Here is a 14550-nt window from a genome sequence, read left to right as displayed (position 1 = left end):
AAAATGGTGATGATGGCTTACAATAAAAAAATATTTACAAAATTCATGCATTCACACATGCATACAAATGTCAAAACATATTGTACCAAAGACAGAATAAATTATAGTTTACTGTTAGTTTCAAACAGGTAATTAACAGTAAATACTAGTCCATAACAAAAATCATTCGATTGAAAATAAAAACTCTTTACACAAATATATGAAGACACACGTGACCACATATGTGCCACTACTATTAATGACCCAAATACAAAATATTAACTATGAATGTCTCATAATGTGCCAAAACGAAAAGAAAATCAAAATAAATTGTGTCGACTCAAATTATTATCATTATTATTATTATTGTTATTATTATTTTTTTTTTTCTAATTTACAAAACAAATCATGTAGTTTGTAAAATATTTAAATACTCAGGCTACTACAAATAATATTATGTAAGACATTGGCCTGTTTCATGGTCAACAACAAAAAAAAAAAAAAAAATTAAAATTTAAAGTCGAGATGATGATGAATGATTTCGAAAACCATTTCTTTTTCACACATTGTATCAATCGAGAAAGAGAGAGAGAGAGAGAGAGAGAGAGAGAGAGAGAGAGAGAGAGAGAGAGACAGAGAGAGAAAATTAACACACACAATATTCATGTAATATTTTGCTGTCGATGTTAAAAAAAAAAAATTAAAATATTGACTATGTGTCGAGTTATCAATTTAATATAAAAAAACAATAATAATAATAAAAATTAATTCAGTTTGCTGGGGGGGAGGGGGGAAAAACATATTGATAACACAATTATTTTGTTAATTAAGTTAATCGATATATAAACAATTTGATAATGTTGTCCTTTGATAAATAAAAAAAAAAAAATTATTTAATTTCGATTTCAAGTTATCGATTATTATTATTAATAGGTATTATGTGATGTCATGTGTACCTGTTTGTGTCTGTGTGTGTGTGTGTGTGTGTGTCTGTCTGTCTGTGTCTGTTTAATAAAAGAGCCACATATAAGCAAATAAAATATATAAATTTTAGACATTTTTCCTTTTGCTAAACATATTCGAATCAAATTACAAATTATGAACAAATGTTAGAAGGAAAAATGTTTTTCTTTTAAAAAATTTTATACACGCATGAACATAATCTAATCTTTTCAATTCCACACACACACACGTTTGCATATATTTTTTTTTAATCATCCCTCTCTTTCCCTCCCTCCCCCCCTTCCCCCCGAGACATTAATCAATTTTCATTAAATTTGTTATGTTTGCACTCATGATATTCGGTCGATCACCAACCATCAAATCCACAATAAAAAAAAAATGCATGTTGAATTTTCACGTTGTCTTATTCGAAAATAATAATAATAATAATATAATGGAATCGATCGTGTAAAAAAAAATACGTTTAGATAAACTATGTGAATAATAATAATAATAATAACGGATAAATAAAAAAAAAAAAAAAAAAAACCGATACGACGCGATTTAATTCGAGAATAAAAAATTGAAAAATTGAAAAAAAAAAAAAAAAAAAAAAAGGTTAAGTTACTTAGGGCGCCGGCCATATGAAAAATCCATATGCATTTAAGATAACTAAAAGATATAATAAAGCAGACGGAAAAAAAAAAAAAAACTCACTTTTTTTAAATAATAATAATAATAATATCACTCAATTACAAGAAAAATTATTTATAATAATAATAATATTAAAACGATTAAATTCACATAAAATATTTCATGGCACGGAATGTATGTAAAACAAACAATCACACTTTTTAATTTTTTTTCCTATATTAAAAATACTCGATCGCGGCGTCCATTGGCAATGAACTAATCGAAGACACAGTCATACCATTTAACGTTTTTAATGTTTACGCGATAAAAGGGCGTATGTGACACGTTACCTTTTTTTTTCTTCGGCGATCGAAGCGACATCTAAATTTTTTTTTTATAAACTAATTAACGTTTTTTTCCCCCCCCCCTATATTGACGCGCGCTTTTACGAAATGGAAATTTTTTTGTTTTAAATTAAAAAAAAAAAAAAAAAAAAAAAAAGATGACATTAAATAAATTCGTAAACTTATGTAATTGTTAAAAACAAAAGAAATATATATATATATGTAAAAGAGAAAGAGAGAGAGAGAGAGAGAGAGAGAGAGAGAGAGAGAGAGAGAGAGAGAGAGAGAGAGAGAGAGAGAGAGAGAGAGAGAGAGAGAGAGAGAGAGAGAGAGAGAGAGAGAGAGAGAGAGAGAGAGAGAGAGAGAGAGAGAGAGGAAAACCCACTATTCGAATCGTCTACTGCCACGTCTCATATATATATATAATTACATAAACATATAATATTAACGATTTATCATGTTAATTCATTTTTTAACATAATAGATAACCATTAATTAACCTTTCATGACATTAAAACAAAAAGAGGAAATTCGCAATCGAAACAAACAAACAAGCAAACAAACAAAAAAAAAAAAATGGCGGATTTTAAAATGCAATTAAAACTCGTCGTATTTATTATGAGATTACGCAAATGCATATTAAAGTTTAAAGATCAAAAAAATTTTATTATGACTTTGAAAGGTGATCATGGCTGGCGCTTTTTTATTCCAATTACGTTAAAGCTTATTATTATTATTATTATTATTATTATTATTATTATTATTATTATTAGAAAGAAAACTTTGGGAAAAGTCAATATTATCAATACCGATTGATAATGATAATGATATGAACAATTTTCCCCATTCTATCTTAATTAAACGATCAAAAATTTTTAATTTTCCTATTCGATAATAATAGCAATGACTGTCGTCGTCGTCGTCGTAATCGTAAATTTATCGATTTAAAAAAAAAAACAAACAAACAAACAAACAAACCAACGAACAAACAAACAAACGACAAAAATTATTAATTACGATTTGACATAAATAAAATAATAACATATCCATCTATTGTTTTCCATCAAACAATAATCCATCAGCCATGTTTCTTTTTTTTTTTGATTAATTTAATAATAATAATGATGATGATGATGATGGCATAATACCACATTGTTTCATTGTACCTTTTTTTTCATTAACGAGTCAAATGTGTTAACAGGTATCAATCGTTATCAATTAACCTACAATGATTAATAATTAGCTTACCTGTACCTGTAAAATCGATTTTTTCCCTCCCCCATTTTAATATGTCGTCTGGAGAACAATCGATTCCTGAAACGAAATAATAATAAAAATAATTATATTAATAATAATGATAATGATAATAATGATAAAGCTTTTTGTCGCGAAATAAAATTTTTCTCTTAATAATACACATCATCGCAACCATATTGGAAAAATTTTCCCCATTTTCCGTTACCATAACGACAACTATCGTAAACAAATCCATAAATGACATTTAATAATAATAATAATAATGATAATAATAATAATAATCGAGTAATTTAGTCTTAGGTGTATTACTGTAAATAATTTTTTTTTTTTTTTCCTTTTGTTTTGTTTTTTGTTGTTGTTGTTGTTGTTGTTGCCATTTTCGTTTATTTATGTTTTATATATATATATATTTATATAATAATAGCGTCATAGTGTTTTATATTTTTATTTTTAATTTAAAGGGATACATGTGAGTAAGTGCGTGAAAGAGGGAGAAAGTGAATAGAAAAAAATGTATTGCACGTTAAATAAAAATGGCGAGTAAAGTGGATACCGGTGGTGGTGGTGGTGGTGGTGGTAGTAGTGGACTTTCGTTAATAACCGAAGAAAAAATTTCACCGAGGTAATAATAATAATAATAATAATAATAATAAATAGTTTTATGTATGTGTGTGTGAGAGAGAGAGAGAGAGAGAGAGAGAATATTTACTATAATTAAGTTACGCATATTAACGTGATGTCAACACAAAACACAAAAAAATTTTGCTTATGCGTGCGTGTATGTGTACGTGTGCGTGCACGTGTGTGTGTGTCAATTTACAAATTTCTTAATTATTACAATAAATAAATCTTAAATCTATTAATAATAATTTCGAATTTTTGTTTTCGTTTGAAACCATACAAATTTCATAATTTTTTTTTTCTTTATACAAAAATAAAAATTTTTCTATTAAAAATAAAATTTCAATGACGATTTATTTCTATTACGAAATATCATTATTATTATTATCATTATTATAAATAATTTATTTTGAAAAATTTATCCCTGTCGAAAAATTTTTAATGTTTTTCAATTTTTTTTTTTAATAATTTTTTTTTTTTATTTTTTTTAAGGAGACATCGTCACGGAGTTCATCGTCATAATAATAATAATAATAATAATAATAACGAAAATATAATACATCATAAAGTGAGAAGCGCCTACGGAAATAAAAAAAAAATGCATCCGTTAATGCGTAGGTACCCATAATAAAAAAAATAAAATTTTTTTTTTTTTGATGAAACAAAACAATTTTATCGATAAGAATTAATGACAACACGTGGTTGTTGTTGTCGTTTGCATTCTTATTATCGCATAATGTATTAATATTATTATTATTATTATTTATTGTATTTAAAGTAGGACCGAGTAGATTGTCTCAAGGTAAATTAATATCTATACATTCGGCATCGAAAAATAATTTAAGCGAATTCACGCAAAGGATAATGTCGGCAAAATTATTAAAAGTAAAACAAGTACAAAATCAATTGAACGAAACTCAAATACAATTAAACGAATTAATTAACGAAAATAAAGTTTTGAGAAACATGCAAAAAAGACAAGAGGGTGCATTGAAACGTTACGAAGGAAATTATGCCGAATTACCACAATTAATACGGTTTGTTAATTATTATTATTATTATCATCTAAATAAAAAGGTTATGGGAATATAAGGTTCTATCGTTTCATTGGTGTCATATTGTTTTCATTAATTAAAACAAACATAATAATTTTTTTTTTTTCTTTTTTTTTTTAATACAGAATGTATCCAAAAAAAAAAAAAAAAAAAAAAAAAAAGAAAAAAAATTCAAGACCCCGTGCGATACGATAGAACCATATAGTACCAAATGAACCTTAATTTTTATCAGGTATTCATACCTTTTGATCGTAACCACCACCATCATCATCACCATCGCTGAAATTTGAGTTTGTTGTTGTTGTTGTTGTTGTTAGGTCACATAATGAAGAAATCAGAACTCTGAAAGCATCGAATAAACAAATTAAAGCTCAATTAAGAGAATCAAATACGAAATTAAAAGAAAGAGAAAATGAATTGGAATCCCTAAGAGATAGTTATACGAAATTGAAAAAACTAAGCATGGAAAAAAATCTTTTGGAAAGGGAAAAATTACAAAAAAAAGTTGAAGATTTACAAGATGTTATTAAAGAACAAGAAGAAAAAATTCAGGTTTTCCTATATATATTTTTTTTAAAAATGTGTGACGTTTAAAAAACTAGCTACCCCCTACTGCTAACTACTCCCAAACCTAACGCTAACACTAACTACCCCCCAAATATTATTTTAAAGGTTTTATCAAGAAAAATATTACTGGAATCTAAAAATTACAGACATCAATTAAATGTTGAAATACTTAAACATAAAGAAACGCAAAAAGATTTAAATAGCGCGTTAACTGTTATAAATAAACTCGAAAGTCAATTATTTTCTAAAGATACCAAATCGGTACCAAATGGTAAAACTTTAGTCAAACGTGAAAGTAAAACTCTCGTACCTGTCGTTGCTAATAAATCCATCGATAGCCAATCGAAAACAGGTATAGTTTCCGTAAATGGTTTTATAGAACGTATGGATGATAAGAAAAAAAAATTTCAAAATGGCGATTCTCCAGATTCGGAACTTGAATTATTGGTAAATCTTTATTCCCTCTCATTATTTTTATTATTATTATTATTATTCCATTCCGTTAATTTTTGTTTGTTTGTTTGTTTGTTTGAAAAGCAAAACATTATGGAATCATCGGATGAAACGCCGAGTCCAACCCAGGATATATTTCCGGAAATGATGAAATCGAGAAAATCAAATCTGGAAAAAGAAAAAAATACGTTAGACGTGAATAACGAAACTGTTAAAAAAACCGGAAGTTTGTCCAAAATGAAAAAAAATAACGTTTTGATGAAAGGTGTTAAATATTCCGAAGTCTCAGAACCAAATGAAAAATCCAGTGAAGAAAAAATTGATAATTTCGAAGAGGAAATTGGGAAAAACGATATGTCGGATAATGGAAATAAATTAAATTTACTCTACGAAGAAGTTAAAGAAAGTGCTAGAAAATTAGAAAATGTCGTCGGTGGTAATTTAATGAAAACCGAAAGTCATGAAAAATTATTCGAAGAAAATGATATGAAAGTTTCCGAATGGGAAGGAAGACGAAGCGTTTCGAAAAGAAAATTTGACGATCAACAAAAAAAACAATCATCTTCTTTATCTCCGGTCGTCGACCGTGTTGAATTTTCAACAGAATTAACAGAATTAGAAAAACAAAATTACGAATCAATGAATAAAACGTGGAACGATTTAAAAGATAAAATACAAGAAGAAAGGAAAAAAGCAGAAGAAAAAATAAGAGAATTGAGTAAATCAAACGGTTTGCCAAACATATCGGATTCACATTCGTCGGATTCGGAACCTGAAAATTTTTCCAATCCTCCTTCCTTTTTCGACGTACCCGGTTTCAATTTAGATGATAAAAAAGAACTCAAATATGTTAATTTCACCGACAATGCATACATTCTCAAAGAATTAGAAAAAACGGATAAAGTTTTTAACAAGTTAAAAAACGATACGAAAAAATATACTCATCAAAGAGCAAATACTCCAGCCATTGGAGTAGGAGGAGTAGGAGTAGGAGAAAAAAAAAACAAAACGAATTCGAAATTAAAATCCTCGACTCCAAAACCTAAACCCAGGCAACAAGACGTTAAAACATTTCGAACTGAAAGTCGAAGGGATCCAAAATTTTTAGAAGAATTTCAAAGCGAATATCAAAAACAAAATTTAATAAAAGCATTGAAAGCCATAGACGATGAACGAGATCCAAGTTATTCGACTGAAGAATCCGCCGGTGATTCCGAACCTGATTCGAAAAATGACAAAACTTATGTTAAAAATTCATTTAAATCCTCTCACAAAGATTTAATACGTAAAAACAATGACGATTTTTTAACCGAATTATTCGGATCTAAAAAAAAATTAGGAAAAAATGAAAATATCAAATTTGAATCCCTGACCGAAATCAACGAGTAAATTTAAATAATAATTTTCTTTAAATTTTCTACATCATCATTTGTTCAAACGGTCGGAAATTCTATAAAATTTCTTTTTCTTTCTCAGGGAAATTGAAACAATTTAATACATAACGTGTACCTACAATCAAATCATCATTGTGGCAAAGATGTTATTTTTTTCTTGTTAATGGACTCGATGGGCTGTTTCTAATGATTGTTTCCAAACAATACGAATCAAAGCATCAAGTCATACACGTATGTGCCCTGTTCCATTTTTTACAAATAGACAGAAAAGTTTTCTTCTGCATCCCTAAAAGAGAACAAAATATCAATCATAATTTATTTGATCATTGTCTACATCGTGATATAATAAAAATTTTTGTAGATTCTAATAATTCAGATTACACATTATTAAATTTATAATTTATTTATAGATTTTAATTATTATTATTATTACTACTATTACCAGATTTTATTTTAATAATTAAAACTAAATTATAATTACAAAATAACTGAAAATTATGTAAATAAAACAAGATTAGATCTAAAAAAAAAAAAAAAAAATTTCTCTGTATAAATTAAGATGAAACATATATATATATATATATATATTTGCATATATACATTTTAAATTATTAAATGCAAATAAAAAAAATCTAATTATTTTTATAAATTTGAATTTTTTTTTGTAATAAAATGTCAAGTGTTAGTTACCTGATTGTTGTTGTTGTTGTTGTTGTTGTCTTTGTTGATGCAATACAACAAAGTGTGATAATGTTTGTTGAAATTAACTGCTGTTGAAATATGAATGATATAAAAATATGAAGTTGGTTGAAAAAGTTTTTATAATTCAATCAAGCATGAGTGCTAAAAGCAAATGAAGATTTTATTAAATGTTATAATATAAAATAATAAAAACATGTTGATTGTACTACTACCATACCTAATGAAAATAAAATAGAAATTCAAATTTTTATTTAATATCTTATTATCCTACACAAATTATTTGTTCCATTCTCACCTGGCAACTTGGCAATTATCAATCCTATAAACCAATTATTAAAAATAATTTAACTTATTTTTATACTCGATTACAATTATTTTTTAACAAGTAATAAATCAAATTATTTCTATAATAAAACTTTATTTCAAGTTCAATAAATTTATTTCTACCAAAAAAAAAAAAAATTAAATTGAAATCCTAATGGCCGTTATTTTTAAAATGGCGGGAGAAGCGTTAAGTAATTGATTTCATAATTGAAGAGTTGATAATATTAATACATAAAACATTACCTTGGTTGGATTGAAAATTATTTAATGTTTTGTTTTAAAAATAATAATTTAAAAAAAAAACCAAAAACGAGATGTAAAATTTTTAAGAAATAATTAAAAAAACTGAACTTTACCTTTCTGTACGACATTTGGTAGATTGCCTCCGAATCGACTCTTATTAATTTCAGTACTGCCAACCTTATTAAGGTGAAAATTTATCGGTGCAAGTAGTTTTACAAAATAATAATAATTTTTTTTTTTTTTTTTTTGACTTTTACCTTACAATTTTTTTTAACTACATCGCTTGATGTCAACTTTAGATGTAGATAAATTATAAACAGGGTAATTTTACGTAATTTTTATACAATTATTATTATTACTTACCATTATTTCTTATTTTTCTTTTAAGGAAAAAATATTTATCACTGGTAACTTAACGGGTTACTGATAATTGTTTTAAAAGTTGAACTAGTATAATTTGTAAAATTTTCAATGAAAATTTTATCGTTCGTGAATTTATTTACGACGGGTAATATTGTAAAGACAAAGTGAAATGAGTACATTAGTTAAATAAATAAAAAAATTTTGCGTATACGATTGACCATTTAAACAAAGGGAAAAATTAATTGATTTTTATTTTGTCAGGAACAAAATGGTACGAGTTATATCCGTTTATAATTTTTTAAAACAAGAAATATCATCGATTGATGAGTCCGTGGATGTAGCCGAAGTTCCTCCAGATATTTTATTATTGGCACAGCCAAATAATACTATTTTAGTTAAAGATTTATCGCAAATAAAGGATCCTGGTTATACAATACCCACAGTCGATCAAGTTGTTAAAATTGTTTATTCAGTGAATGGTAAATGAAAAAATATTTTATATGAAATTAATTTTTAATAATTCATTTCAATAATGAATGACCTTTTAATTATAGGAAACTATATAGCAGCATTGGAAACTAAAACTACAAGAAGTGGCACCAAAGTTTCTCATGCTAGAGTTTACATCAATTGGGAATCGATGAAAGATTGTAAAGATTTATTTCCTATGAGAGCGAGAATTGCTGAAAGAGTTACACCGTTAAGCCAAAGTCAAAATGGACTGGAAATGGTCGAAATTCCAAATCAGTACATGCCAGAATATATTTCATGCTGTCCAGTAAGTTAATTTTTTAATATTATAATAAATAGTACAAGACAAATATTCCTTTTTTGCGGTTATTTATGTATATTTTATTTCAGGTTTCAGGGAATTTACTTGTATCAAGTAGAAATGTATTGAGTATATATTTATTTATTACTCAAACTCATGATATATCTAAAATTCATTTTATCGATTTTAAACAGTTAAATTTCGATTTACACATATCATTTACACCAAAAAAGCATCAGATAATCGAAGATATGATCGCCGTGCAAAATGATGAATTTTTACACATTTTTAGAATTAAATCAGCAGTGCCATTATGTAGTTTGTCCGATAAGGAATTCAGCATAGATGAATTCGGTTAGTTTTAATACATTTTTTTAATACCACAATCGTTTTTTTTATCGTGAGATTAATGATTCGTTGTTTTTAGAAAAGCCAAAGCCTTCAGTTCAAAAAACAAATTCTAGTCCATACAAAACGATTAATTATAAAAAATTATTAAATGAAGTTGATAAATTAAATTTTCCCCTTCCCATTGATAATGAAGAAGAATTGCAAAAAAAAATAAGCGAATGTTTCAATTTGGAAGAAACTGAAATTTTGAAAATTGACATGAAAGGTTTACCCCTCAAGCATGAATTTCCGAGTATAGCATTGGAAAAAACACTTTTTCAATTTAGAGGATCAGATGTATTTCGTCAAAATCCTTTTACAGCTACCAAAGATTTATTTGTTAATTTTGTTACAAATTCAACATCGCCAACTTCGAATGTATGTATTAATTTACCTCTTTCAAAGAGAAAATTTTTTGATTGATTTGAATTAATTTTAATTCTTCAGAATGCTAAAAATGAATTCAAAGCGATTAATTTATGCCAATATCATTTAATTCCTTTGACATTGGGTAACATTCCTAATCGAGAAGTAATTGAAAAATTCACTTTTTTAATTCTCAAACCATATTATTCACATGAAAGAAAACTGAAAAAGTATAAAAATGATCTTTTGGAAAGTGAGTATTATCCAAACTTAAAGTCAATCGCTTGCTTCTTCGGTACACAACAAGAAGGATATTTACAATGTTTCGAATATAACAATAAAGATGATGATGTAAGTCATGAGTTTTCAATTTCAAATTCTGCTTTTGGAGAAAAATCAAACCCATTTAAATTAAAATTTATTTATAGGATACAGTAACCTGTGGAAATTATTTCACATATGCTTTTACAGCTCCAATCATTGATGTCAAGTTGGAAGATTGTTTTTTACATGCAATCACAGAAATCGGTTTGGAAACGTACACGTTAAGAGCAGCTAAACATTTATATAAAAAAAATGAAAACGTGGTAAAAGAAAAAAAATTTTAAAATAGATGAGAGTAAAAATTCTTAAATTAAAATTAAAAACGAATTTAATCACAGGATTGTCCATCTTTAACCGATCCGGTTTGCTTGATTGGACTTCATCCTTTTGTTAATTTATTTCAAAGTTGTCTGACAAATAATTATTTAACACTTTTTGCCAACAATGAAGAATCATCGAGTACTCTTTACCAATTGAAATTACCGGATATTATGACCGTTTGGAACGATTTTCTAACATCCGCCGAAGAAAATAAATGGGAATCTCCTTTAACGTACAGCGAACTAGTAATAATAATAATAATTATCTCGTGTAAAATCCATTTGGGTAACGTAACAAATAGGGAAAATAGTAACGGTTGTAATTTTTCAGTTGGGAGAAGGACATTTAATATTAAAAACAAAATTAAATACGTTCGAATGGTCGTGGGAAAAAGATGCGAATAAAAATTCACTTTGTTATGCAAAACCAACGACTCCCAATTCAAACGACAATGTTAAATCATTATATAAAGAATCTTGTGCCTTATTCGGAGATTATCACATTTTGTAAGAAATTTATTAAATTAATTATTTGTGTTCACTTATCCTCCTAACATGAAGCATAAATTTATTAAAATTTTTCCAGGAATAAAAATTATCAATCATGTTATTGTTACTACTCGATGAGCGAGTATAAAATACTCGACATAATAAAAAGGATAAAAAATTTGAAAAATAACGTACCCGGGAAATATAGGGATGATTACGAGGAAGGAGACATAACGAAAGGATTGATATATTTTTTGAAAAAAAAATTATCTCATTACGATTTGAAATATTACGAATTTTCCGGGAGCAATAGAGAAGAATTTTACAATTCGGAAATAGGAAACCTGGTAACGAGTTTAATGGATTTACTCGAAACGGTTGAAAAAGAATCAATTTCTGATTTGGTTTTGGATTCTGTCGTCCTAAGAGAATTCAGCACGGATAGAATATTGAAAATATTAAAAAGTTTATTGAGTAAAAAGTAAGATTGAATTTATTACAAATGTAATTCGTCCATTTTTATTAAATAAAACGTTTGAATTTCAGTTCGGTACCTTTTGATAAGGATGCTTTATCACTTGCTTTGATGTGCATACAAAGGGATCAATGCGAACAAGCTAAAACGGTTTTGTTGACAATGTCGGCGAAACAACTCGAAAATTTACTCATACAATATTATGACTTATTATTTTCGAATCACGGTTCGACAGGTTTGAACATGTTCACAGAACTTTCCATGATACTCATAGAAATACATCCGAAAGTGTTGGCATCCGTTTTGTCACAGTTGGTGACGGAAAAAAGACTTTTAAGCTTGTCAAAAGTATTGAAAATATTTTTAGATATCGTACCGACAGGGTGGGAATGATATTTTTCTCTTTGTATTTTTTTTTTTTTTTTTCTGGAAAAAAGAAAACTGTTTTAACTCGCACGGATTTTCATTTTTTCAGATGTCGGAAAAATTCATCGTTCGTTTTACAAAACGTGCTCGAAAAATATTTTAAATACCACGCGGAAAATTTTGAAAAATTTAATTATAAAACGACGGAAGCGTTGAAAATATTGATAAGGATATATTTGATGCAATTGCAAGGATGGGAAGAAGAAGGGGATCGGGAAGAGGATGATGAAAAATGTTCCGAGGTTTTATTTCAAAAACATCGTCCGAATTATTTGAATGAGGTACCGCCATTTTCACCCGAATTGAAAGATGTGTTTACGAAAACGTCGTCGTCGACCGAAGAAAAAAGGGAAGAAAAAAATAAAAAGGGGAAAATGATTTTGTACAAATTACAGGTCTTTGGAAAATTTTTTTTAACTCTATTGCAGCTCACATTTGTGAGGAAAAGTTGGAATTTTCCATTTTTCCTTTTTTTCCATTTTTTTGTTTCAGTGCATTATTTGTTATGAAAATTTACCGGATGAATGTTTGGCAGAAGTTCGAAATTTTTTAATCAATAATCAAAAGAAAAAGGAAAAAAACGTGTACGGAGAATTAAGTTTGAAAATTTTGTCAGCCGTGTCAGTAGAAGAAGCCGTTGATCTATTAATCGATTATGCACCACGTCCGTTATTTAAATTTTCGAAGGTGATCGGGGGGGAAAAGGAGGGGAGAGGAGGGAATTTTTTTTTAAAATGGAGTAATTAATTTTTTATTTTTGTTTTGTCAGGAGCGAATTAAAGACAAAGAAAAATGGAAATATTTAATTGTTAGACTATTGGAAAAAATTGACGATTGTAAAAATGACGAACGTATGAAATTTTTCATTCAACAAATTCTTTCCGGTATGTGGAGAGCGGGGGCAAGAGCGGGGAAATGAAGTTTTCTTTTTTTTTCTTCTTAACCTTTTTTGGTTTTATTTTTTTTTAAACAGAAATATTACATCACGTGGTGGAAAATTTAAACATAGAAGAAGTCGTAGAAATAATACCGAAAGATTACGAGGAAGCGGAAAAATATTTTTCACTCGCTCAAAACAACGCGCAAGCAAATCATTTGAAAACTTTAATCATGTTGACGGGAAAACAACTTTTGGCATCGTTATGAAAAAAAAATAAATAAATAAATGAAACAAAAATATTATTATTATTATTATTCAAAGGAAAAAAAAAAAAAAGGAAAGCTTCGCTCTGAAGAAAACTTTTAAGCTTTTAAGCGTTCAAAAAAAAAAAAAAAAAAAAAAAATTAATTAATGTTTATAAACGTGCGCGGTTTTTTTTTCTTTTTTTTTTTTTCCTCCTCGCTTTTAAAGCTAAAATGCTTAATAATGAAAAGCTTTAGTAAAATTTTTGAAAAACGAAAAGTGCACAGGGAGATTCAATAAAACAAAAAACAAAAAACAAAAACAAAAACAAAACAAAAGCAAAACAAAAACAAAACTAAAAACAAAACAAAAAACAAAAACTTTTTTTAAAGGGACCCTAAGAAAACAAAAAAAAAAAATTTATAATATTTGTAATGAAAAGTTAGTATTATTATTATTATTATTATTGATACGATACCCGCTTTAAATTATTTATGCTTATTTGCCTTATATAAAATATATATTAATTGTTCTTTATATTAAAAATAAACAAAAAATAATAATAATAATGGTGCTTTCATCAAATATTGTTTTTAATAATTTATAAAAGTTAAAAAAAAAAATTATTAATTAATTAATTATTTATTTATTTATTATTGTTTTATAATTTTAACAACAACAACAACAACTATTTATTGTTATTTATATTTAAAATCCATGTTTTTTATTTATATTAAAATCGTTCTTATTATTTATTTAATTATTTATTTATTTTTATTAAATAAAAATTAAAAAAATTTAAATTTTTCGACACGTACTTAATTAAAATTGTTTTTGATCAAATTTTTAAATTAAGGAAAAAAAAATATATAAATATAAATATTATTATTAATATCATCATTAGTATTATTATTATCATTGATATTATTATTATTATTATCATTATTATTATCAGAATAATGCGTTATCATTGTTAAATCCAAAAAAA

General features: G+C 26.7%; 2 protein-coding genes across 2 annotated transcripts; both read left to right on the top strand.

The window, feature by feature from the left end:
- Window positions 1–4374: 4374 nt before the first annotated feature.
- Window positions 4375–7346, top strand: Phum_PHUM601880 (paramyosin, putative; the record flags this gene model as incomplete). The annotated part of the gene is made up of 6 exons (XM_002432781.1): window positions 4375–4390; window positions 4558–4813; window positions 5149–5383; window positions 5504–5845; window positions 5936–7236; window positions 7328–7346. The coding sequence occupies 6 exons, from the start codon at window positions 4375–4377 to the stop codon at window positions 7344–7346; spliced, it is 2169 nt and encodes a 722-aa protein (XP_002432826.1).
- Window positions 7347–9145: 1799 nt separating this feature from the next.
- Window positions 9146–13358, top strand: Phum_PHUM601870 (uncharacterized protein; the record flags this gene model as incomplete). The annotated part of the gene is made up of 13 exons (XM_002432780.1): window positions 9146–9356; window positions 9432–9655; window positions 9739–10003; window positions 10077–10417; window positions 10487–10756; window positions 10834–10992; window positions 11068–11295; window positions 11381–11556; window positions 11636–12019; window positions 12085–12396; window positions 12489–12834; window positions 12932–13126; window positions 13209–13358. The coding sequence occupies 13 exons, from the start codon at window positions 9146–9148 to the stop codon at window positions 13356–13358; spliced, it is 3261 nt and encodes a 1086-aa protein (XP_002432825.1).
- Window positions 13359–14550: the final 1192 nt, after the last annotated feature.

Source organism: Pediculus humanus, genomic scaffold, assembly GCF_000006295.1.
Source record: "Pediculus humanus corporis 1103172108318 genomic scaffold, whole genome shotgun sequence".
Classification (NCBI taxonomy): domain Eukaryota; kingdom Metazoa; phylum Arthropoda; class Insecta; order Psocodea; family Pediculidae; genus Pediculus; species Pediculus humanus.
Note: the sequence above shows the minus strand (reverse complement) of the source record. Positions and strands in the feature narration are given on the sequence as shown.